Source organism: Enoplosus armatus, chromosome 6 (genome assembly GCF_043641665.1).
Source record: "Enoplosus armatus isolate fEnoArm2 chromosome 6, fEnoArm2.hap1, whole genome shotgun sequence".
Lineage (NCBI taxonomy): Eukaryota > Metazoa > Chordata > Actinopteri > Centrarchiformes > Enoplosidae > Enoplosus > Enoplosus armatus.
The window spans coordinates 10002203-10030167 of NC_092185.1; the positions used below are offsets into that span (position 1 = coordinate 10002203).

The 27965-nt window shown below is 38.8% G+C and overlaps 2 protein-coding genes and 1 long non-coding RNA gene across 3 annotated transcripts; 1 reads left to right on the forward strand and 2 right to left on the reverse strand.

The window, feature by feature from the left end:
• Positions 1 to 395: 395 nt before the first annotated feature.
• On the reverse strand, positions 396 to 6726 carry LOC139286704 (uncharacterized). Its single transcript, XR_011597387.1, has 5 exons — positions 6561 to 6726; positions 5078 to 5143; positions 4867 to 4935; positions 2181 to 2237; positions 396 to 680 (listed from the first exon to the last, which is right to left on the reverse strand). It is a non-coding gene; the product is annotated as an uncharacterized lncRNA (long non-coding RNA).
• A 4164-nt stretch (positions 6727 to 10890) lies between these two features.
• On the forward strand, positions 10891 to 15765 carry fam174b (family with sequence similarity 174 member B). The gene is made up of 3 exons (XM_070907511.1): positions 10891 to 11434; positions 12220 to 12351; positions 13261 to 15765. Exons 1-3 carry the CDS (start codon positions 11160 to 11162, stop codon positions 13262 to 13264), a joined length of 411 nt encoding a protein of 136 aa, XP_070763612.1. The 5' UTR covers positions 10891 to 11159; the 3' UTR covers positions 13265 to 15765.
• A 2337-nt stretch (positions 15766 to 18102) lies between these two features.
• st8sia2 (ST8 alpha-N-acetyl-neuraminide alpha-2,8-sialyltransferase 2) lies at positions 18103 to 27355 on the reverse strand. Its single transcript, XM_070907773.1, has 6 exons — positions 27258 to 27355; positions 25712 to 25768; positions 24468 to 24608; positions 24119 to 24376; positions 21325 to 21618; positions 18103 to 18415 (listed from the first exon to the last, which is right to left on the reverse strand). The coding sequence occupies exons 1-6, from the start codon at positions 27353 to 27355 to the stop codon at positions 18103 to 18105; spliced, it is 1161 nt and encodes a 386-aa protein (XP_070763874.1).
• Between the last annotated feature and the right edge of the window lie 610 nt (positions 27356 to 27965).

The window sequence follows — 27965 nt, forward strand, 5'->3', positions numbered from 1 at the left end:
GCCCCTTACAAAAATTAGTGTATTAAACTGTTTTGATGGTTTAAGCTAAGATTTATTGAAGCACAAGGGTGCATTTTCATCAACCATTTTCCCTTTATCTCACTAATCGAATGATAAGTTCTTTGAATAGCAACACCCGAAACAGAGTACTACTTTAGGAGATTCATCAACCCAGTACGAAGCTTAAGCACTTAGCTAGCTTATACATTAAATGGGCAGACCTTGATTATAAGTGACACAAAGTCAGTGCAAACCAAATTAATTTGTTGTATGGGTTAGCTGAAATATTGAAACCAACAGCCGAGCTAACGTTATCAACGTTAATCAAAATATTACGCCAATTATCCTCTTGTGATTATCTGGTTAATTAGCTAAGGAAACAAAGCCAGGAAAAATACGGAGGACATACACTTTATTTAAAAACAACATTTGAATATCAAATGTACAAAGTCGGATTTTGTGTTTCCCAAAAACAACAGTGTCATTTTTCAACAAGTCCACTCTACAGCCAGCAACGGTGTTCCAGTGTCCATGTTGTCGTAAAAAATAAAAATCCAAACATCAAAGTCCAGTCAGAAAACGGTTTCATCTTGTCAAAATTTGGCTAACTGCCAAATCACTTGCAATCTTCACGTTAAACAACGCTGTCTCCACTTCAGCAATATCCAGTTGAATGGGGTCTTGATAGGATAAAAAAAGAAGGAAAAGTTGTAAGCCCACAGTGCAACTGAAATGATTAATGATTCACTGTCCAGCAGTTAAAGACGACATGCTAAACGAGACTAAAATTAAGACAGTTTAGTCACATACTTAGCTAGCTTTCAGTTGCGTTGGCTAGCATTGCACAAGTGCGTTAATCTGAAATCTGAGCGTTTGTAGGAATATCCAATTGTTAAAATATATTATCCAAGTAGCTATTCTCATGAACTGTAAATCGACACAATTTATAGAATGCAAACTACAAATTTGGGGGTGTTCGCAAACCAGCGCCATAACTGCTATTCATTTTAGGATAAAAGCTGTTGAAATATTGTCTTAAAACCAAACTTTTATGCATTAAATTCCAATAACACATTCAATACAACTTTTGATGCATCATATGAACTAAATAAATAAATAAATAGATTTGGCAGAAGCTCCCACATGGGAATTCCTAGTATTAAGTGAGAAGTGCAACAAGTTACACTGATAATGTAAGTTCTGTCAAATTTTTGTGCGGCTCTGAATTAATGTTTGGTGACTTCGAAGTTATCGGCAAAATGAGGTCTGAGATGAGTAAATGCTCCAACAACAAGCAAATAAATTCATCAACTGACCACCAGGGGTATGATAAGTCTAGACATAGCCAAATTCACATCATGTGTTATGCATAAAATGTTTTTTTTTTATGCAAAGTGTGGTGCAACAACAGTGATGTTCAAACAAATTACGATCAAAACACTGGCATGTAAGCAAACAATGCTGTATGCAAATTAAGATCCATTGCCTGATCTGGCAAAAGGATTACCAGAGTCACCAAAGCAATGATACGACGGACCAACAGATGTACAACATAGTAGCATCCAATAAGTATTACAGCAACCCTTCAAACAATGGCAATTTTCATACATCTATTTTTCAAAATCAGAAAAAGAAAATCCATCATAGCTCTTAAAATGTTGAAATACGGCAGTGAAATAAAACTGACTAGTGACGTGGCATCGGTCATGTTTTCAACTTTAAGGCCAAAAACCTATCAGAGATTTTAGCAAAAATGGATATATAGCAACTCTTGAAGAATTGTGGCTTTTTCAGTAAAGTACCAACAGGAGGCAACACAGCCAACGTCCACATAAAGCCAAAGTAAAAATAGCTTATATTATTATAAATGATGAAAGTAGCCACATGATGAAAATTGTTACGCATATACTACCATAAAGCTACATTTACAAACTTACCCTTTGTTTCTGCACTCCACCGGCTAACATCTAGGTCTTTCGCTAGCTTTTAGAACTAAAAGTGAATGGCAGCAATACATATTCCACATAAATGTGGGGTAAGGTTCACTTAAAATAGAAGTGCAGTACTCTCAACCTATCCGAATAGGATACAGGGAACATATAATCTCTAGAGTAAGTAAAAATTTCTATTCATCATATTAATGAGCTCAGTAAGTATGTGAATAAACATGAAAAACTTACAGAGCTGTCTTCTTTTTCTTCAAAATTCGAAAATCTTCACACTGGTCCATGTCTCCGCTGTTGAAGAGATAAGGAACAATGAGTGATACCCATATTAACATACATCAGATCCACACAGAAATAGTAAATAAGTGGACCACTCAATGTGGCTGGTTTTAACTAGTTTGAAGTATTCAGGTCCTCTGACATTAAATTTTAATTGCAACTAACTTAATATGACTGACAAAAGTTACACTTTACAGCAAACAATCATTTGAATGTGAGGAATGACTATCTCAGAAAAAATACACAATTCTCTCAAACCTTCGTAGTAATGTTCTACACAGTAAATGCTTAAAGATTGAAGGACAAGTCAATGTAAAGCCTAACTGTTGTGCTGGTTAAAAACATCCTATGGGGGCTCACAATGTATGGGAGGCCAAATACAGCAAATAAAAAAAGTATTATCACTGTTTCACTAATGGAATCTGACTAATAATTACAACTCATTGTGTGTCTTATTACAATAATAGATACAGTTTATTAAGTCTTTTGAAGGATTTTGCAACAGACTACCTGGTACAGATAATGTTCTCTTTTTTAGGACAGAAAAAGCAACACCTGTGGTACGTGGTCAGTGAAGCACTCTAGACGTGCAACCAAACATACGTCACTCTGTGTAGAGTTGACAGATCTTGTGCTGCGTGGTGCATTTATGTGCTCTTGGGAAACTAATGAATCTCAGAGTGACCTCAATTGGCTGGCAGATTTTTACAGTAATGTAAAAAAGGTGTCCACTTTCTAATTTGTATTGCTAACTGTATGGTTTTGCATTTACGTTCTTTATGGGGGACTTCTAGCCTTAAGAAAAAAATAATTTGAAGAGGGCAGCCAGAGAATCACTTTTCTGTGTTCAGAGCGACTTCATGTCCCAATTTTATTTGGTTAAGCAATGTCTATGAGAAATATCTAATGATACATCTTTAGATAATTTTAGATTTTCTCTTACTCTTTAACCATGGACTGTGAAATAGGGTAAATGTCTTTAAGATGCAAAATGGTTTCATTATTAGCTAGGCTATATGTATTGACCCAAGTAGTAGTTTACTGTTATTGTTCCAGAATTTCCATATCAGTGCATCTCTAATCTCAGGAAGTTGAAGTTGTTGTTGTTGTTGTTATGTTGCAAGGTTTTCTTATTCATATTTTGGTGCAAAAGTACATGCTTTTGGCAGCAAATAACATCACAGCTGCCAATAAAATGTAGGCACTGATCATGGCCTGATTTTCATTTGGCTGATATATGGGGTTGTCTAAGAATTTTTTTCAAGGTGTCATAAACCAAAAGCAGTGGCATGAGGAAATAATGAACAATGCAGATCAAGTGCACCACACTGCACCTAATATTTACCTTGTAAAACTTGTAAAATGTAAATAAAATAAATTTGCCTGTTGTCATGATGCCCTCTACAGGCCATGATGTGAAACTGTGTAGCCAAATTAGCCAATAGTACGATTACCCTTGCAAAAGGTCACCAGTTTGCTAACTTACAAAATGTAAATGCAATCACATGTTGGCACAGGTTGTCAAACTACTGATAGATAGGGCAGTATGGGCAAAAGATGTGCTCAATGCAACTCAAGCTCTATATGTTTAAAATTATCCACCCCAGCTGAGTTGCACCAGGAGTCTTAGTAAAACTTTTTGGTTAAAGCCGCAATGAATGACGCTGTAAAGAATTCCAACAAGTTCGTGTTGCCAGTCTCTCAACACCACGGAAATTGAAGCATGGTCTGACGTTATCTTTTGGGATCGCAAACCCACTGAAATCACGTCTTAACTCGGAGCCAGTGTTAGTGTTGTAAAATGTCAGTGTTTTAAATATGACTGATGTGAGCCTGATGTGATGATTGTCAGTTGTCAGGTGTTTTTATTACATGGGATATTGTTATGACAACAAAAGAAGTAGTGCAAGTGCTTCACACATTAGCTAGCTAGTCGAACTGCCATGATGAACATATTACAAATCTGGATGTTGTTTTAATATAACTGAATGTTTACTAAAATAAAAAATATATACATATCTATCTTGACTGTTTAAACTTGTTAACTCAAACTATCAGTCATTTTAACACAACAAAAGATTGCACAGAGAGAGGTCGACGTGGAAGACAACTTCTGGGAATCCTATGATTTTAATGACGTTTCAGCAGTATGCGTAACTGTCAAACTACTTTCATGATATGTTAAAACCACTGGAGAGTTCAAATGCTCTGAAAAGTATGAATTGAATTTACATATTTACAATACTTATTTGAAACTAACCAAGCAATAGCTCTCCCAGAGTCAGGTATTTGATCACTTATATGCATTTTTCATTGACGTGTACATCCTTCGCCACAACATACACTAGATGGCAGAACTGTCCTACCATCAGACATGACTGTCGATGCTTTTATTGAAACAAACTGCTATAATACACACAAACTACATAAGATTTGAGGTTTAGTGGTATTTCAAAGCAATGACATTCACATGGAAGTGAAAAAGTATGCTGTTAACTATTATTCAGTTATTTTAGTGGTCAGTAAAAACAGTCAATTTGATTTGACACATTTGAAGAGTTTCAATGCACAGATAACATGCAATGAATTCTCTACAATTTTTCTACAACGAAATTTGATCTATCTTAGAAATTATACTTACAAATCCGCATTGCAGTGCGAATCACCCGAATCCTTCTATTCGCGACTCCATGTTGGCTAAATGTCAACCCTTTAAAATAGAAAAATAAAGATTCAGAGAGGAAATGAGACAACAGCACACCCTACTGGCTACACGCATGTAGCAGTAAAGACAAAGAAGCTAGTAAGATTGCAAAAAACGCTTGAAGCCTGGACCAGTTATAAACACATACCATTTAGCTTGGGTCAGTTGATCTCCTTTCTTCTTTAACGAAATTTGTGGACCATCAAGGGAATCTCTGCAAAATACAAAACATAATTATGATCATTTTGTCTCAATTAAAAACAACAAAAAAGGACGCAATTTATGTTGGCATAATAAACAGACATAAAAGGGCTATTTGTGTTTTAAGATCTTTTAAAGATAATTTTCAAGAATGTTTCAGATGTCATTAACATTAAGAAAATCATATATAAGTTGTTGCATATTTAGGTCGGAAAATATTTCATCTTAGCGTGTCTTGGTAGCTCAAAATGCCACTAAATTAGTCTTAACCAGTATCATCCTATTGAGAATAGCTTTGAGAGGAAATTTTGTTAAGTGCAGGGTGGTACTAAGCCTGAATCCTTGGATTTAACAATATAGTTTAAGATACACATATCTATTATAAAAGATTCTACATAATCTGTTTTATTAAATGTAGTATTTGCCTTCATAGGAGGATAACTCAACAGCCTTATCCACGAGACCGTGATATTAAGATGAATTTATTTCTTTATTTAATCTTAATATAGTATTTTGAGTTTCCTTAAATTCAGACTTGTAGTGAAGCTTTCTAACATAAAAATCTTTAATTACATGTCTTGCAGGTGTAAAGCAATATGTAAAAACAACATGAATGTACATATTTAAATTACTTCTCCATTCAGTACCTCAAAGGGTTAAAAGCCAACACCCTATTTTGTATTTCGAAGTATATCTAAGCTTTTATAACATATAGGACCTTTGTTTGACAAAGAAATCTAGTTCAGTCTATGTATAGTGTCTATAATGGAAGAATTGGGTTCAATTGTTATATTTAGAGCATTTTGTCAACTTGTCACATTTTATTTAAACTATTTTTTTAAATAATAAGTATTAAGCATCTCACACTTCCTTAAATCCTGTTATAAACTACATTTATACACTCTTTGGTAAGACAATGTGAAAATTTACCGATTTTTCAATGTGTTTTTGATTTACAATTCGATGAAAAACCTCAAAAAACAAATACACTGAAAATAAACAAAAATATGCTCAAGCTTGTTGTGTTGATGTCAACCAATCTCGATCCAACATTTAAAAAACGAAACATCTGCTTATTTTTGTTGTATTTGTCGAGTAAATTCAGACAAGGGCATTTGCCCTTTCAAGGACAAAGCAAATTTTAAATGCGTAGGTTGAAATAACTCCAAACAGGTCGAGAACAAATGTGCTCGTCCAAATATTAACTAAGTTAACTCGAAACAGAGTTAGCAAACATGTAAATTCCATCAACTAAAACACAATTATATACAATTTACACTCTCTAGGTCGTTTTCTTTATTCTTCGCTGACATCACACCATGGCCATTTTTACAACACTGCGTCTAACTGTCGTTCTTTCCACCATATTGCCATACACCCCTGAATCGTATTTTACAGCTATTAAAGTTGGATTACTTGTAAATTCTTACCCATTCCCCAGGTAGTGTCTATCCGCCGTCATCTGCCCCGGTCGGTGTCGCACTCTTGGGCGATTTTCGTCGTTTTGGTGGGTCTTTCGGCCGCATCGTTCCGCCCTTCCTTCTTTCTGTTCTCGACGCCTTGCTCCTCTGTTGTGTGTGTCCTCCTCTCTGCCTCTGCCTGAGCTGATATCCCTCAGCGGCTCTGCCCACTTTCCTCTCAACGTAAGCCAAACTCTACTTCCTCTCCAGCCACATCTAGCTAGCTCTAGCAGCCTACTGAACCTGAAAACCGCCTTCAAGCCTGAGCCCAAAACAAAAGCTATACATTTAAAATGTATTGAACACAATAAATGAGCGTTTACAAAGCAAATGTTATGTTGTTGTTTCAAATTAAGGAATAGCGACACATTGACACGAGCAGTAAACCAATCAAATCAAGCTAAAAGTGGACGTTAGTAAACGTTAACGGTCATCGTAAACAACCAACCTGCGTGACCTACTGACGTTAAATTAACTAATTTTAAGAAAACAAAATATATAATCCTGTAAAAACAGTGACACTTGGGTGTCATAGTAAGTGACACACTACTGTAAATATTAAGATAAGTCTACACGTTTGTTAAGGGGTAGAAAAACACATTTTCTCTTGGCACTGGTCCAGCGTGTCTACTTTCATGCTTCCCTCTCATCAGCCATATTAGAAAACTTAGCTCAAAACACAAAGTAGGTATATTTGCTGTGTAATAACCTCTGTGTCTTGAAAAACAGGTAATCTTTGAACCCTTTCCCTCAGGTGAGCCTTTAAAGGTAGTGTACTATGTGTGCAGATCTGTTAATGTGATGTAAAAATCACATGTCTATTCCCTGGTTTATGTACAACATAATTCAGACATCAGACTTATTTCCTGTTATTGATGTTTAGGCTACCTGATTGCCACCATTTCTCAGTGATGAAGGAGTGATTGAGGCCATGCACCACTCCATTTCGGAGGAAGATATGCCATGCACAGAAAGCATTCTTTTTAGTTTTTAATGTTTTTTATATTCCAAACATATACAAAGAAATCTTCTGTAAGTGAGATTGGAAAGCTGCTTTATTACAGCACCTCTGTGTGGAGTGTGGAGTAACTGAACATGAATGCAATATCAGATGCTTGACAAAAAATTAAAATAAATTACATTAACCTTATTATTTGTTTTAGCTGAAAACGTTCGAAAGAATAAAATTAGAAGTCTAATGGGGACAACCAAACTTGGTGAACTTCGGCTGCTCAGTCAGTGCAGCCTTTATTGGACAGTCTGTGGAGTCTGTGGTATGCACTCCACCCCCATGGCTGGCCAATGAGGTGTTTGACACGACAGCGCATGCTCTGTGCAGTGGAAGATTTCTTTAAAAAGATCCTCAGCCTAGCAACAGGAGTGTCCTGCCATTGCATTACAAATGCAGACCTTACAAGTGAAGTGAACACAGCCTTATACTGACTGAGTGGCTGGATGGGTTTGAATAGGGAAGTGCCTATACTCACCAAATCTGTTAAGACCCCTTTTGCCTTTATCAGTTTGTTTGCAAGTCACCTGAATGTTGCAATCTAAAATTATTTGCTTTTAGAGATTGAGAATTGGAAATGTACTCTTATTGGCCCTGTTGTTGCAGCAGAAAACATGGAGAATATCCCCCTCTTAAGAGCACCAATTTGGTTTCAATTAAGGCAGGTTGTTAGTGTTGGTGTTAGTAATGCATGTAAGAAAAATAAATGTCTGTTCAACTGATCTGGATAGTTCAGACAGTTTTTCACTGTGCTTGATACAATGCAATTATTTGAGGATTTTGTATATAAGTGGAGACTAGTAGTCAGTAGAGAGCTTCATATTTACAATAGTATGATACCTCTTACTATGACAGTACTCTGAACTCACACTAACCTGCAGCAAGGACCAACATTTAACATGAAACATTTCCTTGTCAGAATGGGCCACTTGTTTGTAAAGAAAAAAAGTACACAACAGTGTTGCAGAAGGGTGTGCCTTAATTAACACTTTGCAGAAACAGCACAAACAACAGGCAGGGTCGCATTCTTGGGTGTGTTATTTCAGCTAAAAGCATACATGTCACATTTCAAATAGCCTTTGACAGTTGACATAAGAACAGGTAGGCTGTGTTCATATGTTTGCTTTCCAATTAGCAAGACAAATGATTCTGTAGGCTGGTGTTGTCATGTTGTTCAACAAACAGCTCATGAGAGTCAAATGGTCAAAGTGTTTAAGATTAATGGCATGTCTTCAGTTCATGTTCTTTCAAGGGACAAGTGTAGCAAGTTTCAAAATCAACAACATGACTACATTTCATGACTATATTGTAGTCTAAACTCAATTGTTCTAATATGTGTGTTTAATAGAAGCTAAACTGAAATTGAAGCATGAACATCAAACTGTGTTGTAAGCCAGTCTAAAACAATGTAACTCGATCAGTGTAGTCACACTGAGCTGTTTCTCTGTGCAAAGTTCAGGCCGTCCTCTGAGATCGTGACAACCCCCTTTAGCTAAAGATTTTAATCTTACCTTGCGGCAACCAAATCATGCTGCACAGAGGGAAATCATTGTCAATGATCAATAAATCACCAAGCAAAATCAAGGTATAGCTAATGCACAGGCATTTTACACTATGACCATGGTTTTGTGTGCATGTTAGTGTGCAGTATTTTCCTCAATTAGAAGCTTTTCTAAAATCTTAATATCATAAGATAGAAACAAATGTCAGCCACCTTATGTTACAGATAAAGGCCCACTCAAACTAGTCTCCTCTGGATTTCGACATATGCATTGAAGGAAAACGCAGGCTCCGTTGTTATTTTGTGCTGCCATCTGGTGGGCTTTGATTGAATCAAATGGCTCTCACAAACAGGAGCTCAGCAGACAGATATCACTCCCAGTAATAGCTGTGCAGAAATAAAACCAGACATCAAAACAGACAAAACTGAACAGGCTGTCTTGTCTTCGCTTTCAGATAAAAGGACAGGTTTGCACACTGCAAGAAATGCTGTATGCGTCTGATGTAAAGTAGTTTTAACTGCAAGTTCCCCTACCTGCCATCAGAGATCTGTTTGTAGTGGTAAATCTACGTGTCTGTCTTACTTTTTCAATAGGACTATGCAGATTGTAAACACAAAGTCTAATGAACATATAAATGGAGATAAATAATAAATTATGTCTGTTTGTGTGTCTGAGTGAGTGAGACAAAGACAGATTGATTGATTTTGTGTTTCCTTTATTTGCTTTAGATTTGCTGAATGATTATCACCATCACTTATCACTGTGAAGATTTTCCATGGAATCTGCGGTCGTGACCCGGGAGTCTGCTGCCCTTGGAAAATTGTGTTTGCTATCCCACTGGTAAACAGAGAAATGCTGCCTTCAGGTGCAGTTGGTAATTTGTTACTGCCATTCAACCCCAAATGTGATAAGAGCTGTTAGAATCACCTGTTACACCCAAGTCTTCAAGATGTGATGATGATGGGGGGGGGGGGGTTAACTGTTTCAAAATAGTAAAGTTAATGTGACTAATGACTAGATAGCATTATTGGCATTATTTTTATTGTGTTGACATTAGAAATGTTTGTTTTAATGTAGAATATAAACACACCAGCAACATGTTCTGCCCTCATGATTTTGCTGCACGTTCTGAAAAAGGGTAGACTGCTATGTCAGAATACCAAATAGCCTATTGCAAAACCATTGGCTGCAAAAGGAAGAATGCATATATTAACATTAACTGAGCACAAAGTCATGTCCTCTGTGTTGTTGTAATGTGTGGGCTTTAATGACCTGTGAGTTAATTTACATTATGCAATTACACATACGTTGGATATTTTCAGAGTCACTATTTTTAAATTACATTATTTTGAGATAGAAATATAATGAATCAATAAAACCAAATAAAGGATAACAACCATTAAGTTCAACAGATAGGAAGGAGGGGGGGCACTGTTAGCATGCATTAATAAATAAACAAATACATAAATAAATATATTTTTAGGACTTGAGAAGGCAAGTAATTGAGTAATTATATGAGTAATTGAATAGTTATTCTTATTTGTAAGAATTTCTTCTCTAAAAGAGTCATCATGGGCCACTGAAACTAAAACAAATAGTTTCAGGCTACTTGTCATCTGAAGCTGCTAACATCCTTCTCTTGACGAAAGTATCATGTATCAGGAAGTACGAGGGCGCCGTGAAGGCAGCACAAGCCCACATAATGCTCCCCTTCAGCACTAGGAGCAGCAGGCCAGCCTGCAGAGCGCTTCCGGAGGCGGATAATCCTCATCTCTACACGAAGCCCTAATGCAATCAGGAAGGAATAGCTATAACTCACCTCAAGGGAAACACGTCTTGGAAGCAGATGCAAGTTGCGACCTAGAAGTCCACCATTAGGAGAAGCCTGGACGAGGAGAGAGATGGATATTTGCGCCTCACGCTTTCTTTATTGTGCAAAGAGCCAAATCTGACACTGATAAGTCGATCCTCTATAATGTGACAGCTGCTGTCTCATTTCATCTAGTTCGGAGAGACGACCGACAGAACATCCTGCTTGCGTTTTCTAATATCAGCACCATGGTGACATACAATCTGGTTTTAACTTTTGTTATTGCGGCTCTTTGGCGGGTCGGTGGCGTACCACAAACTCTTTCTTCACCTGCGACGCAGTTAAATTCAACATCATCATCCCTCATCAGCGCAGACGAACTGACACATAATGTCACGGATGCTGCCGTGGGATCCCGGATTTCATCTCTCATGACGCATCTCCCAACTCTGAAAAACATTGTCATTTTCATCTGCGTGTTAACAGCTGCTCTCATCACATGCCTGGTCATCAAAGTGATCAGGTAAGCACCGGCAGGTTGATGCTGCTGTTTCTCTGAGACGGTTATATAAGGCCTGTAATAAGTGATGCAGTCACACTAGGATATGTTGAAATCTCAGCGGTGTTCCTGGTAAATGAATAGATTAGGAGCATATGGCTGAGTTAGGCTCAATGTGAAGGACACGTCTGGGCCTGTTGATAATGTTCCCACAGGGAGCTGAAGTGTGGAGGCACTTAAAACAACTTGCTTTATGTAGGCCATTTCTAACCATGTGTGTCTGTGACCTGTGAATCTAATCATGTATATGTAGTGTGAAGTGTATTTCTTACACTTCTGATCATTACTACCATCTTTGCATTAATCACGTAGAGTATATTATATTAGGGCTGCGATTAATGATCAGTTTCATTAGTGATTATCTGTTGATAATTTCCCAGAGGCCAATGTGGTGTCTTCAAATTGCTTTACAATGATATTAAACTGAAAAATTTGAAAAGGTGTAACCAGGGAATGTTTGGCATTTTGGTTGATAAATGGCCTATCGATTATAATTAATTAGTGGTTTCAAATAATGTCGATTTCTATTTCATCTGAGAAAAACATTTGGCTGTTAGGACGATACTAACAGTCAGTTGGAGTATTAATATGGTTGTAAGAACTCAAAATACACCAATTTAATCCTCCCCATCTGGAAAAACTAGAATAGCTTCATAGCTGATGTTGTGGTTTAGTCAGTCAGCCTTAATGGGGTGATTTTATTTCTTGTGCTTGTCTCTCATGTTTGCCACTGTTTTCTTTCCCCCCAGATCTGGGCGGCGAATCAGAAAAACGCGGAAATATGACATTATAACGACACCTGCAGAGCGTGTGGAGATGGCCCCTCTTAATGAGGAGAACGACGATGACGATGACTCAACCCTCTTTGATGTCAAATACAGGTTTGTCCTTTGTCAGTTACTTAAGCAATACAACATTCATGCAGATATTCATGTTATTCTAAAACAAAAGAAATGAAATACTAAAAAAGAATGATTGCAGGCTTAATCCCAGTGAGACTGTTGTACACATCAGAGAAGTTAGGCCTATGATTCCCTATTTGGATACAGTGGAGATATTAAACACTATAAAGTGTGATAATGGCCCTTTATTTCTACAGAAACATACCTGTACAGCTCATGTCCCTAAAGAAATATTCTGTTGTTCAAGGCCTTGACTGTATCAAACAGATGAAGATAAAAAACAGAACCCTTTACAGTATTTGTGTACTTTTCAATTGTCTGGTTTTGCTAGTCTTACACTTTTAGTTTTCTCTCAATACCTCTACTTATCTCACTTATTTCCATTGTTGTCATAAAGTGTTTTAACGTTGATTTCCCTATGTAAAGCACTGACTCTGTTTTGACTATTCAAATTTGCAGGGTGACACCACAGCTGTTGTGTTACTAAAGCGGCTGTGAGAGTCTCTCACTCTGCTTTTAGTAAGACATCTGTTACACTTAATTTTAAGCACAATGACATGCGGTACAAAACCACACTGACAGAATAGGAAAATCTATATTGAAGAGTGCATTTAAAATGTGTTTGAACTGCTTGCTCTTCTTGAAGAAACACGCCATTTTAAAGCAGCGCTGTTTTAGTTAATGCTCTGTTAACATTAGGTTTCACCCTTCCGTCCTTTCAATTGTTCTTTAACACACAACCACTTCCTCAAAGGAAGATATGGTCTCCTGTTTACCTGACATTCTTGACTTCCAAGTCAGACAGGACTGAACATATTTCCTCCTCACCATGTGGACAGTAACACAAATTCTCTGAAGTAACTGTGAGTTGTCACTTTTTTTTTGCAGGTGAATCCCAGCATGGACATCGACATTGATAACTCCGGGACAACTCAAGTGATTTTCTGTATTTTTGTGTTGCCAAATCAGCAACCTCACATGCTGCTTGTGCATGGCTTTTATCTGTGTTAAAAGGACTGGAGCTGCAGTCATTGTTTGCTGCTTTACTGACTGATTCTACCACGTGGCCCAAATACCTGCCCAATTCTTTCTAATGTTAAAGATCAGGACACTTCATGTCGTGACTTCACTTTAAAAGTCGTTCGGTAATCAGGCTGTCATCTTCATAACAACTCGTTACATGGAAATTACATTTTCTGACAGTTATTATCATTTACATTTAATTTTCACACTTGAGCTGCAGTATGCAGCATGTTGGGCTGAGGAGATTACAGGAGGAAGCAATGCCTGCTTTGAAGCTACGATCTACTCATATTAAAATGCAGGATTAATCACACTTTGTGATTTGAGTGAATATGTAATGAGTACTTGTGGCCACTAAAGACCATCAGTTAATGCACAAAATGTTAACGTGCAACAAATATTGTGCAGAGAATACTTTATTCAAATGTCAAATTTGCACACTGAAGAATCTAGTGATATACAGTAATTGATGTTTTTAACTAAACTTTCATATCAAATATATTTCTATTTACTAACCACTTTATTGTGCATATATACTGAAGACTTTCCGTCCTTATGTATGGAGTAAGCGTATATATATTTTTTTACTGTGTGTTGTCTTAGACATTCCTATTTTGCTGCTATCGCAGCTGAAGTTTTACGTTTTCAAGGTTTCAAATTTGATTAAAAGCGCAAAGAATATTGTCAGGATATGTTTGTATGGTATTTATGGAATGTTGCTATGAATGTGAATGCTGTTGTGATCAGGTGTGTTCAATCATGTGACAGTTTCATTTAATCAAGTAACCACTGATCAAATGTCAACAACAGGTTTAAAGATTGCAGCGATGCAGTTACACTGTAGAACATGTTCAGCACCCAGTGTCTTATTTTCCAAATCAAAACAATGTTATATCACGATATAATGTCTAGTTACTCATTTCCGAATGATCTCCACAATCTGGTAACTCTTGCTTGAAATAGTAGGTGAACAGCTAGTCTGGTGTTACTCTTGGAAAGGGCTGAAGAGTTGCTTCTCTGTTCCACACACGTACTGTCTCTATCTCTAAACTGGAGTTTTGAATAAATCAGTTACATCATGTAAGCCATTCTCATCAAATGCTCTCAATTAAATTTACTATTTTAGATGCGGTGGTAAATCGCAGAGAAAGAAGAAACAGTACAAACTGCCAGCTACAGTACTCTACCAAACTATGTCCCAGTTGTCTTTGACTGTTGATGGAAATGTTTTGACATTTGAGTCTAAAATGGAGGTTTTACCTGATACTGACAGTTCTGAATTGAACTGAATACTAAGTTCGCAAATGAGTATTGAGTATTAAGTTACTATGACAAACAAAGACAAAGTTGTGTTTGTTATATATTTAATTCAAATATCAAATACACAATAATCAACCAAAAGTCTGATTTAAATGAAACAAATAGCAGAGGAGTTTACAAACCGTCCTTGCCTCTGTCTGCACCCTAAATGTAATCACAGTAAACTAATAACAATGCAGAGTACTCCTGCATTATGTTCCAGCAGCACATGTGAGTGTTGTAGGTGACTTTCTGTTTGAATCCAAACTGTCATTTCATAGTGGACCGTGGCCTTCAGGTGCAGCTGCTTCCAAATGACCTCCGTCTCTATTTAACAGAAAAAAAGAAAAGAATCTGCAGTGGCCAATCTTGTAGAAACTATTTCAACATTTTCTTTCCAGGAGAAAGAACATTGTGTATTTTCCTTTTGTTGTCGCAGAAGACTGGATACTTTTATTGCCACTTTTAGATATAAGCGATGTGCAGAAGTGTGTGTTGAAAGGGTTTTGAATCATACATTGAATCATCATCATTGAACTTTTAACCATATTTTTTAATATTATGTAATTAAGCAGACTGCTGACTGTGTTGTGTGTTTTCCATCAGACTATATGACCACTGTTCATCTCAGTATTGTGTCATGTTTCATTTTAGTCTTTCACTGTATCCATATTTGTGCATCTGCTAAGTTTGTCACCCGTGTAGTTTTCCTCTTCCATCTTGGCAATGTCTCTTTTATTTTATCTTTAGCTGTGTGTGAAATTGTGGAAAGTCTGCTCATCTAAAGATGCTAATTCTGGACTTTTATTAGCTCTGAATCATCTGCTAAACAAAGTTCCTGTTGTAAAATTAATCAAAGTCATTGTGGTAACTATTTGAAGACTAGCTAATGATCCCACACTTACACCAAAACAAAGTTAAATGTTCAAAGTGCTTTGGAGGTTTATTGAGTCCCCTGCTTGGTTTTTGATACAGACATGTTATGTGTACCCACGGCTGTCTCCTCAGTTTCCATTTCTTTGAAAACTACTGAAATAAAACTGCTTCCTTTGAAGTGTGAAATCGTTTTAAGGGAGAGGCTTGAAGTGTTGTTTTTTTTTTTCCATTCTGATCTATTGTGTATTCTCTGCCACAGAAAAATACATTCGCTTTGTCATAACTGCACAATTCAAGTGTCCTTGAGTCATAAATACAAAAAAATTGAAATATAAGTTGTATGTATCAAGACAAGACAAGCATGCAAAAGCTAGCATTTGTTTGCTGGAATTTGGACATTAGGCAGATGTTAACATACAGCATACATGGCAAAAAGATAAAACTATACAGCTCAATCCCCCCAGTTTCACAGCAGAAACTTCATGTCAGTAGAGAGTTTTCTAAACTGTTGCAAATTCCAAATTCGAGGTTAATTTTGTAAATTTTGTAAATGTTTTGTAAATTAAATCAACTTAATTTTGTTGGTAACAGAATTATCTTTTTTATTTTTGCCGAGTTCAGACGAGCTTTCACAAGTAAACCTTTCATTGCTTCAGACTGCGAACGTCTCTGGTGCAACTTTTCATGTCTATTCTTAACTTCACTGGCAGCGAAGGCCAACATGCAAGTCAACAGGCGCATCCTGTCAAAACAACACTTTTTTACGGACAAATCACATGGCTGGAAGCGCATGAGAGGCAAGTTGTTTGGCTGCAGAGCTTGTGGAATATTTCCAATACTTGTGTTAACTTTTATTAAACAAGGCATTTTGTTGCAGAAAAATACCCAAAGCGTTTGGCAAAAGGCCCAGTATCAAGACAACTAAAAGCCTAAAATCTCAACAACTGAACTTCAAGACTTTTACTGAGGTGAAGCTTGAAGGTACAAAAATATAATCAAAACTAGCTTTAAACTGATGTATTGGTTTGACAAATCAATCTGGTATTGGACTTAAAATAAACACAATTACTTAACAAGTCTCCAATAAAATACATTTTTTTTGTGTTTCTTCATATCTGGGTTTCAGATTTGAGTGAGACTGTTAAACAATCAAGCTCTTCATCTTTCCCATCCTGTCAAGAATGGATAAACCCTGAATACTTCTATTTCTAAACATGTGAACGGTCCGATTTTAAACGGTCAAATTTATTGATTATAGGCACAAAAATACTGGCAGCTTCAATCAAATCCACAAATATCTGTCTCAACTATTGGTTGAACACTAACCCAAACACACACTATACAAGTATAATCGCACATTATTTCAACTGAATAAAGGCAAAAAAGCTATCAGCTCCAGTGTTAGTGCACTGAAACTGTTGCTAAATGTCTAGGAATTAATTTAAAGCACATTATGGGGCTCATTTCTTACAGCATTTGTAAGAATATCACCAATACATTCATTTAAAAAGAAAACAAATCTCTTCTACCGCTACACAACTACCGTCTGACCTCACCACTAACATTTCCAGTGCAGAAACAGGGCTGGTGCTGTCTGAGAAAAGTTTACAAAGTGTGTCTACTGTCGGCTAAGACTGTGTAAACACTCTTATGTGAGCAGCTGGTACACTCCTTCTTTGCCCTCGCAGAAGCCGAAGCACAATTCAACGAGCTTACATTCCTTCATTTGGCTCTCAAGGTAACCTAACTCCATCACATGGCAGTTCTGGTTGACTGGACTCTTTGAATGTTTGCTTATGAATGACCTGTTTTTTCTGTGGACACCAGTTAAGGTGCTTTATAGGAAGCTACAAAAGCATAAAATGTTCTCCGGCAGAGGAAAAAGGTGTTATCATCAACTCTTTAAAAAAAGGGTTAATCGTATTAAAAGCAAACGTTTGAGCGGTTGACCAACATTTTTTTCTTTTTTATCATCACTCTCCCTGATTATTAAGTGCTTCCATCTTGTGGCCCAACCAGTGACTCACAGGAGCCATTAATTCTACAGCTCTTCATGCTGTTGACATGCTGGATAAATTACAACCCACCCTTAATGGAGCCCTGTCATACCATAAACTGGGAATATTAATTCATGGTGTCTCATGACCAATTTTGAAAACAAAAATGTGTGTCCTGAATCCTTAATCCATTACTTATAACTGTACTGGAAACTTGGATGGACAGGTTAAAATGTAAGGAATATAAGGGGCCAACAGATGGACATGACAGGATCTCCATGAACAGTTGGGTTACACCAGCAGAAGGGGGGCTAGACAAGAAAATAGGGCCTCATTATTTTAAAGGTTGTCATAGAAATCTCATTAAAACACCAGTGAAACAAGCCACTAAAAGAGCTCGAAATAGAAAAACGTTCCTTCCAATTACTCAAAATAAGTTAATTCAAGTTTCATAAAAGTACGGTAACAAGAAAAACTGTTTGTACTGAGTCTGCTCAGTCAAAAGAGTGGTTTCCATGGAGATTCTTCATTTCAGCTATTTGCTCTGCAGCTCCTTCTGTGGTCTCCTCTCTGCGTCGCAGGCCCCAGTGTGGAGCCGGAGCGCCCCCTGTCTGTGCAACGTGCTCAGGGTCCTGAACTCCAAAGGCATGGTGTGAGGACTCGAGCTGGAGGTGTACTCGTACTTGAGAGTGTCGTAGTAGTGGTATTTGACTGGCTTGCCCTGCGGGTTGAGAGGGAAGGGCCAGAAGCCATAAAGATGGATCTCTTCACAGAAGCGAGTGGCCATCGTGTACATGAGGAGCCCGGTGGTCGGACGCTTGATGTGGACATTGTTGGTTAGCCAATACCTGTTGGCAAAGACATACAGTATGTAATTAGCTGTGTTCAACGACTCAATAACTGTTTCCTCCACTACAAATTCTCCTTCACTAAGACCCCCCCCCAGGTTTTGATATGTGGTCAGACATATCTGGAGCACACAGAGTGGAGCTGAATGCTAAAAAGACACACAAGCAAAAATGTAGAGCTTGCCGGATGTGTTTATTCTGTTGTAGACCACTAAACTTCCTCTTCAAGACCTGTCTACTCACAGATACCTTTTCTTTTTTCCTTCCATTTGCTCAGTGGATGCACTGCAGAAAATCTCTTAACAAGTCATTTAGCCTAGTAGTCCAACAATCTTAGTTTTTAACTGATGCTAAAGCAGCTGGTCATTTAATTTTCAATTATTAAGCAAAAACAGCAAACGTTCTCTGGTTCCAGAGAACCAGCTTCTGAAATGTGGAGATGTGCTACTTTTCTCTGTGTTATATCATTGTAAAATGAATATTTCTGGATTTTGCACTCTTGATTGGACAAAATATGCAATCTGAAGATGGCATTTTAGGCTCTAGGAAATGGCATTTTCTTTACTGTTTTTGAACAGATTGACATTTGAAATAATCATTTCTTGCAGCCCTAGAGATTATTCCACACATTTCCAATTCAAAACAAACAGGCTCCAAAATCTTAAATCTAGTGCCATTTTCTTGATACTGGTGCAGCCATCTGCACAGGAAACAAATAATTTCTGTTTGTCTAGATTCAAGACAAAGACACTCCTGAAATAATGGAGGACACGCTGTGGAAAAAAATGGATTCATCTCACCACATTGGCAGAGCGTTTACTGAATGTTTCTTTGGAAAAATAACTCTTGAAGGCTGAATGTTAGATTCAGTTTCTTGCTGCATATTTGCTGAGCACATATGTTCTTTTACCGCAGCAGACTTTTAACAGAACTGCACACAGCACACATGCGGGTGCTGCTCTGCACAATTGCATCCTTCTACTTTAGGTGACCTAGGAGCTCCTATGACAGTGAGATGCCACGTGCTGCCCTCAGGGGCAGGTGGTCAGACGGTCACTTGCCCCAACTTCCTTTTCCTTTCCTGTCATTAGCACATTTCTCCAGTCTCGAGGCTATCGCTGCCTCCTCCGGCTGTGCACTCTGTGGTTAGTGTGGAAGGTCGTGTTGAGATGCAGAGGTTGTACTATTTAAAGCAGTTCATGTGCCATGAAGGGCAAACAGTGGGCGAGTTTGTAGTCGAACACTACAGCAGGTGATGAGCATTTTAACAAGCAGAGAAGGTGGTCTAATTATCAGGAAATGGTCTGATGTGGCATTCGGTTGGAGCAGATCATTTGTCCTCTGCTGCACATGACGGGGATTCAAGGTTCAGCCTTACTGAGAAAAGGACGAGGTCAGGGGGAACTTTTATCAGCCACCACTGTAAAGAGGACAAAGGCATGCGTTTCATCTCCAATAACATTTCAGGCTAATTATTTTCCCTTGTAAAACACTGATCTAAGAGACTGTTAATAACAGAAATCATGGCCCAGTTCTACTCCTTCACAATACCAAGTGTTAGTTGGGGCGTAAAAAATGGCATAATTTGGTCACTGACCAGAGGTGGCTGTTAACAATGCAGGAAAGATCCAGAGCAGAGTCTGGTTGTGATGAGAGAGAGGCAAGGACAGCAGAAAGAATTACAGAGAGGGATTTTTTTTATATAAAAGCCTGAAGGCAGTGAAGGCTGTATTTGACAGATTTGCAAAAAGCATTCCTCAAAAAAAGATCCTTGAACTCTAAAATAAATCAATTATCTGCGCTATTACTGAGCCACTGCACCAGCCTGTCAACAACACTATCTCAATAACACAATTTGGAGCTAACAAATAAGCCATATTTTGCACATAATTTAAACATTCGGCAAATTGATCTCCTCAGAAATTAATGTTTCCCTTGCAAAGCATTTTCATAGCTCGACTCATGCTTTCTTGCAGAGAGTTAGATGAGAGGAGCGATACCATGAACAACAGTTCATCCATCTGCTCAGCACTTCTTTACAGCGTCTCTGCTGGATGCCTGGCAACATTACCGGGACAACAAGACTCCGGTAAGTCACTGCACCCGGCTATTGATCACCAAGAAATAGTCTAGGCATGTAACTTCCTGTAAAAGCACAAACATGTTGTTTTTAGCCATGCTAGTGGCTCTAGGGAAGGAAAGTTTGTCAGTTGGTCGGTTTGGTCCCGACTGAAATATCTCTCTGGATGAATTGTAATTACATTTTGTTTAAGGCATTATGCTCAAGGCATCACTGTGCAGCCTCACAAAGCCACTGGCATGGCTGTAGACCCTTGGTCTTGTTACATTGCTTGTGTGCGGATTAAACAAAGATACAATGTGATAATTAGTGAGCTTCAGAGGTGTTGGAAGACGTATTTTTGAGCTTTGAACAGAGCTAGGCTAGCTTTCCCCCCTTGTTTCTGCTAAGCTAGTCGCCTTCAGGCTCCTGCATCTCACTTAACACACAAACGTGAGTATCGATCTTCTCATCTGTCTCCCCGCAAGAAAGCAAATAAGCGTATTTCCCAAAATGTGTAACTGTTTGTTTAAGAGAGACGTCTTCGACTGATCCTAGGACACAAATGAAACATAAAATAGACTGATATGTATGCTTGAACAATGTCATTCATTTCACACACAAAGACACATTTCACACTTAATCAAGACAGATTTGGTGAGACGACTCGAGGTGCACCCTGAGTGAAGAGAGATCAGAGTAGCGTTCTCACATTGACTGCCCCTGGTGATCAGCTTTAATGCTCTGTTTAAAAATAGCCACCTGGGCTGCAGATTAGTTTGCCAACCCCTTGATTATGCTGCTCACAGGTGTTCTTCAGAGACGCGGCACACCAGGAGCTGCATCTTACCCTCTGACAGCGTGGAGAAGGCGCAGGGAGGGGAAGGCGGTGCGTACGTCCACCGTGTGAAGCAGGATGAGACGAAGGGCCCACTCCACGCGCTCCTCTCCCCCCTTGGCCATGAAGGCCGGGATCCACAGCACACTGCCGCTGAGGCTTTGGAGACGCTGCAAGAAGCGATCCCTCCACTCTTCACTGACCAGGTCCTGGAAGGCCCGCTGCACCACTGAAGGGTTCATGGTCACCAAGTTGGTCCGCCACCCCACGTCCCGATAGTAATCCTCCACTGGTGCCAGGTTACACCTTAAAACCAACAGGCACAGGTCAGGTTTTCCTATGTAGAAATATCTTTTAATTGTCTAGACTGTCTTTTGATATGAACCTCTCTAGCTCACACATCTGCAAACATAAAGCAAACGTTAAGTTTCTCATTGAGTGTAAGACCATGATGAGCAGCGACACAGGGAGGGGACAGGTCCATCATACAGTTAACACTCCTAATTCTCCCACAAGTTTTCCTTTCCCTTTTTAGATTTAGTGACTGATAAAGCTATGACATCCCATGTAGGGCAATCAGTCACAAATATTCTTCTCACATTTTTCTTTTTAGCATGAAATGTGTGTGTGTGTAATAGACTGTTGTTAATTATTTGATTTCAGCAGACTTTTGCTCCTGGCTGGTAGGACTGTAAAGGATTTCAAGAAACTTGAAATGGAGGACCATTTTCAAATTGAAAGGAAAAACCTGAATAAATCAGTGGAGAAACATTAATGCAGATGCTTCCATACAGGTCACTGAATGGTTTGATACACATGAAAATGATGAGAATCATATGCACTTCATATGCTGTGGTCATCACAGTCACAAGTGAGCTTGCCAAAAATGTACACATTGCAATGATACCAATCACAAATCTTAACAAAAAGTTGTTACCTTGAATGGTACCGATAAGTGGACTATATGCCAAGGAGCTCTGCTGCTGTTCTGGCAGCTCATGGTGGTCCGACCTCACTAAAACCTTACTAAAACTTTTATTTTTATTTGTTTTTTTCTCTTGAATTTATCATCCATCTGTAAATGTCCTCAAACCAATCAAACCATTTGCCCTGCAGAAACTTCTACCAGGAGTGAAATAGAGCAGAAATACAAGTGAAATTCGGCAGAAAAGCAGAGGATGGCATTTTGTTTATTGACGTTAACCCCGGCCTCTAAGTAAATGCCAGAAAACACAAAGCCGGTAATTATCCTCTCGGTGAAGCATCTCTTTTCTTTAAGTGCGCCGGGAAAACACACCAGGAGGGCTTGTTTTGAATAACATACTCTAATTTACACACTGGTACGCTCACTGTCCATTGAAACCCACGTATCTCCAAAACTTTTCAGCTTCGTGACAACTCATTTCTCAGATAATTCAGTGGGTTTTCTAACAGTTTGTTTAGTGTAAGAAGAAGTAAAAGAACACTTAAATCTTCAGTTTACCTGAAACATTTTTAGATGCATGGTTTCACTGGACAGGGACTTGCTGTCAGTATACTATGACAGCTGATGTACCTGCTTTAGGAGACAGTTGGTTCAAAGATTACATGCAAACAGAAAACATAATCTGCACCATCCGCTGACTCTATTTTATTCCAAATGATTCTGTTACATTATCACATTATCATAACCCTGAGCTGAAATCATCTATAACTAGTACCCCAAACACTGTCAACCTACTTTGTGGAAGCCAAGCATGGGGCAGAGAACTATATTTAGGTGAGACATTATCTCCCTATCTGATACCTGAATGCCAGAGCAAATTCCTCATCTTCTCAAAATGCCACATTCCCCCGTTGTCTGCCTTCAGCCAACCATTACCGCCATGCCCCGGCATTATTATCATGCTGCCTGAGTCTAGAAATCATGACCTCTCCTCATCAGCATAACACTGCAGCACTTAGAAAAGACAAGACACACAGACAACAGAATCAATCTCCGAATAAAATGGGGGACATACGAGGATTTTGAGGCCTATTCAGCTATCGATCAATCAGCTCAATGAGGTGTTTCCGCAGACAGCTACTTCCTGCTCCATTTATATAGCAACATTAAAGTCATTGATTTATGAGAGGATGTTTCTCACAGTAGATACCTCCACATTTAGTGCCTGTTTTGTTAGATTGTTTCGAGCTGTACGCAGAATCCCAACCAGAGTACTTTTTTTGCATCTTCTATTATAGTATAACCCTAGACAGATTTATTTTCCTCCAATGAATGAAGTGTGAATAGAGATAAATAACCCACTAAATAACCCACTCAGCGACTCCTTTACTTACACCCAAACACAAAACAGAGCCGGCTGAAGGCTTCACAAACAGAAATCTCTGATAAATGAGAGCAGGACCCCTGAGAGTGCCGGGATTTTCTCTGACAAGCACAATGTGTTTCAGCTGGATGCAAAAGCTTTTCAAAATGTCAATTTAATGTATAATCAGGCATTTAATTGCTCTAAGCCTGGCAGTTTCGCTTCCAACTTTAAATTATTAAAAAGCTTTGACAGCTTTTTCAAAAGCGCAATTAATGTATTTCCAGCTGTGTGAGCACCAACTCTAAACCTGAAATAAAGCGAGGACTTCAGAAAGTGATTATCATTCCAATGTGAATTATGCTCTCAGTAAAGTGAGATAAACCTAAAACGGAAACTAATGTGCTAATCCATTTCAATTACGGTCCACTCAAACTTGCATGTTTTATGATTTATTTCAAATGGAAGACGTCCAACCCTGAAATCACTTATGCCGTGTGTGTGAAAAAAGGAAATACCTGATAACGAAGTCGTGAGAGTCAATCTCGGGTCCACAGCTGCTGTTCAGCAGGATCCCAGAGTTTCCCACAATAGCACAGCGCCTGTGATGTTGGTTCTTCATGGGGGATACGGTTGGCAGAAGACGGTAGAGATTTTCTGAGATGTTTGTGGTGCTGTGGCGATCAAAAACATAGTGGACGATATCTCCCGGTTTCAGCGTGCCCTTCAGAATAGAGATGTCTCTCTCCGGATCAAGAAATCTCAGAATATTCTTCCTGTAGAAAAGAGAAAATACACAATAGTTAAGAGGGAGCGAGTCGAGGGTGAAAGATATGTCCTGTAACTGTAGGAGAGTGATGATTCTGCCTGATGAGGTTGGAGAGGGTCTTGTTGAAGGTCCAGCTGTTTGTCGAGAGCTTGGCAGTGTTGTTGTAGCTTGGACTGAGGCGATTTACGTCTTTGCCCAATCTTGTCAAAGCAGTCGGGTCCACGTGTGCTGCAGCCTTTCTAAATGAGAATGGAGAGGCATGTTATTGACACACTGCGCTGATCAATAAGAAACAAAAGCCTTGTTATTTGGTCCACGTATTGTGTGAATTTCTCCCTCTTTTTTTCCCAATTAAAGGGTTCAAGAGTCTAAGAATAGAGCGTGTCATATGTTGAGTCCTCTGAGACGAATTTGGGATTTTGGGTTTTATGAACAGAAGTGAAATGTAACTAAGCACATTTACTCAAGGACAAACATTGGGTACTTGTTCTTAAGTACCTAAAGCTTTACTATTTTATGCTATTTTATACTTCATCTCCACCACATTTCTGGGTAAAATATTGTCATTTTTACTGCACTACACCTATTCAGTAGCTTTAATCGATTTTACATACAAAGATCAACTCAATATGAAATTAAACAAAAAATATAAAGCATTGTTATAGATTCATGTACCAGTATTATAAAGTAGTTCAAATTAGTTTCACCTCAACCAACTACAACAGTTAAATACACAAGAATGCATCAGTAACAGTGATTTAATAATAAAATATGTAATAATATGACTCATGGAGACCACTTTCTGCATAATGAGTACTTTTGATACTAAATACATTTTAGCGACAAAACGTATGTATGTTGATTAAGTACAATCATGCAGGACTTTTACTTGTAATGAAGTACTTTTACATAGATGTATTGCCACTTTTACTTAAGTAAAATATCTGAATACTTCCTCCACAACTATTTTAACAAAACTGACTTCCCTTGACTTGGCTTGAATGAGGCTTAGAATAATTTAAATGCGATAAAGTGATGTTATTTGAAATACACAAGTTTAATTCCGCTTTATTCTTATGGCAGCTGTTTTTGTTATCACATGGATACCACCACATTGACGGGTATTTATAGCAGCTGCCTTCTTGCTGTAAAAAGTAATGAGACACTCACTGCGAATGACTCACTGTGTTAGCGAGGCTGCAAAGGAATCAAATGACCAATGCCTACTGAAAATTATATAGAAAGACCCTGGTGGTCTACGGCTAAGCTATATGTATATGTATATATATATATATATATATATATATGTGAGTGTGTGTGTGGAGATAATTGGATTTCAGACCTGTGTGGTTTAGGGATGAGCCGGTGCAAGTTCATCTTCTTTGAATGTCCAGTACTTCTAGAAAAAAAAAAAGATTTAGATTGAATTATGAATGACACACCACAGCCTGAAGTCTGGCTTGATAATGGACGGACGATTCAAATCCTTCCTGTAATCATATCATGCAACAATAATGCACCCACTGTACTCAATACCAAGCGTACTGTAAGTCTATCTTTTAAGACAGAATGAAGGTGAAAAGCACGTATCAAGGTATTTTTAGAGCAATCCACTGTGGGCCCATTTGCTGATGTAATGAGGAGAAATGTGGCCTTAATGGAGCCCCATTATACTGAAAGAAGGTTTTCTTTTCACAGGGGGGTTGACTACGCCAGCCAACATGCATTTACAGTAAACATATTACAGGTATGCATTCAGATTTTTAAGCATCAGCATAAACATATTTTGTGACCTTGGTCCCGTCTGATAAGCCAGCAGCTGAAGGAGTGAAACAGAAGAGAGCCGCTCTGACAGACAAGGTGGGCCGTCCTCACTCATTTCACGATCCTGGTGGCTTTAAATATATTGTTATAATTGTATTAAGCTGCATTTATGCAGAAGTGGAATTGGTTCTGGCTCTTCTCCCTCGGCGAATCACAAACCAATATGACCTCATTACGATGTGAGCCACAGCCGGGTAATTGCATTCAAAACAAAATGTTCTTGCTGAAAGGGAGATGTGAGAATCCCAAAAGCTTCACAGAGGGAAAATAAAAAGAAATCATATTTATTTATTTATTTTTTGCTATTAAGGTAACACAGCATCTTTATAGCTGTGATGATAATGATGAGAGCCAGAGGAGGACGTTGCACTGTTGAGGTCTGGTTGTGACAGAAGTATTTGGATGCTAAATTAAGAATGTGGTTTTTCTTGCAGGTCAGATTCAAGTGGGGCATGTGTGCGACTTGGAAGATTTCTGCTGCACTGCTCAACATTTCAAAGTCTGAAAATGAAAACGAAAAAAAAAGAGGAAAGCCTCTTTTGTTTCCAATCTGTTGCCCCCTCCTCTCCCTCTCTCTCTCTCTCACACACACACACACACACTATCTCTCTCTCTCTACTCTCTCTTATAGTATAAATGTATCCTATCCCGCATGCAGGCTGCTGCAAGACAAATAGCCTAATCCTTGGAGACCCGGGCAGGCTCGCTGTCGGAACAGCTGCTGCTGCTGCTGCACCCAAGTGTTACAAACGTAGAAACAAGCCACACGCACACGCACACACACACACACACACACACACACACACACACACACACACACGCACACACTTCACATTCAACTCCAAACTTCAATTCAAATAAACTCATCTTATCTCACTCATTCATTCTCTTTTGTCTCCCGTCCTCTCTTCCCACCACTTAACAGATTCAAATCCTGTGAGGAAAAAAAAGACTGGAGGAAATAAACCTGCTGGACAAGAAAACAATGGACCGCACTATAACACACACACACACACACACACACACACACACCATGCATGGATAAAACACGACGGGCTACTCACGCAGTTTCTTCCTCCACTTCTGCAATATCATCTATTATCAGAACCACAACCAGCAGCGTTACGAAGCCGAACAACAGCGTGCGGAACACAAGCGGCATGGCTGAGGGGGAGGCTGCAGCCGGGAGTCCCTCCTTTCAGCAAACACTGTGTTACATTAACCTTCTTGTGTTTTCCATTTAGAAATCGAGAATCCGCTCTGCCATCCCTCTCTTATTGTTCTTATCGCCGGAGTCGGACACTCCCCGGCCAGCTGCGGTCCCCTTTTCCCCACCTCCTCTCAGATGATGATCGCCTTGAGTGTGTGTGTGTGTGTGTGTGTGTTTCCCGACGGGGCGATGCTGCTGTCGCCGTCTCCACTGTTACCTCTATTCCCCAGTCAAACTTTGAAAGCGTGCACCTCCACAGCCTGCCATGGGAGCAGCAAGATGTAGACCACATGCAGTCTTAAAGGCGCAGGGGCCGGCTCTCTCCATCTTCACTCTCCAGGTGTTGTTGGCTCACTGGAAGACCGCAGTGTGGACACCGGAGCCGGACAGGTGTGTGTGTGTGTGTGTGTGTGTGTGTGAGGCAGGTTTGCATCAAGTAGTCCAGTTTTATCAAATGGGGGTGTGTGATCCGGCAGCCTACATTAAAATACATAAATAGAGGTCAAAGCTTCAGTGGAGCTCATGAGGTCACCAAACCCAGTGAATGAGCCCCAGTAGACCA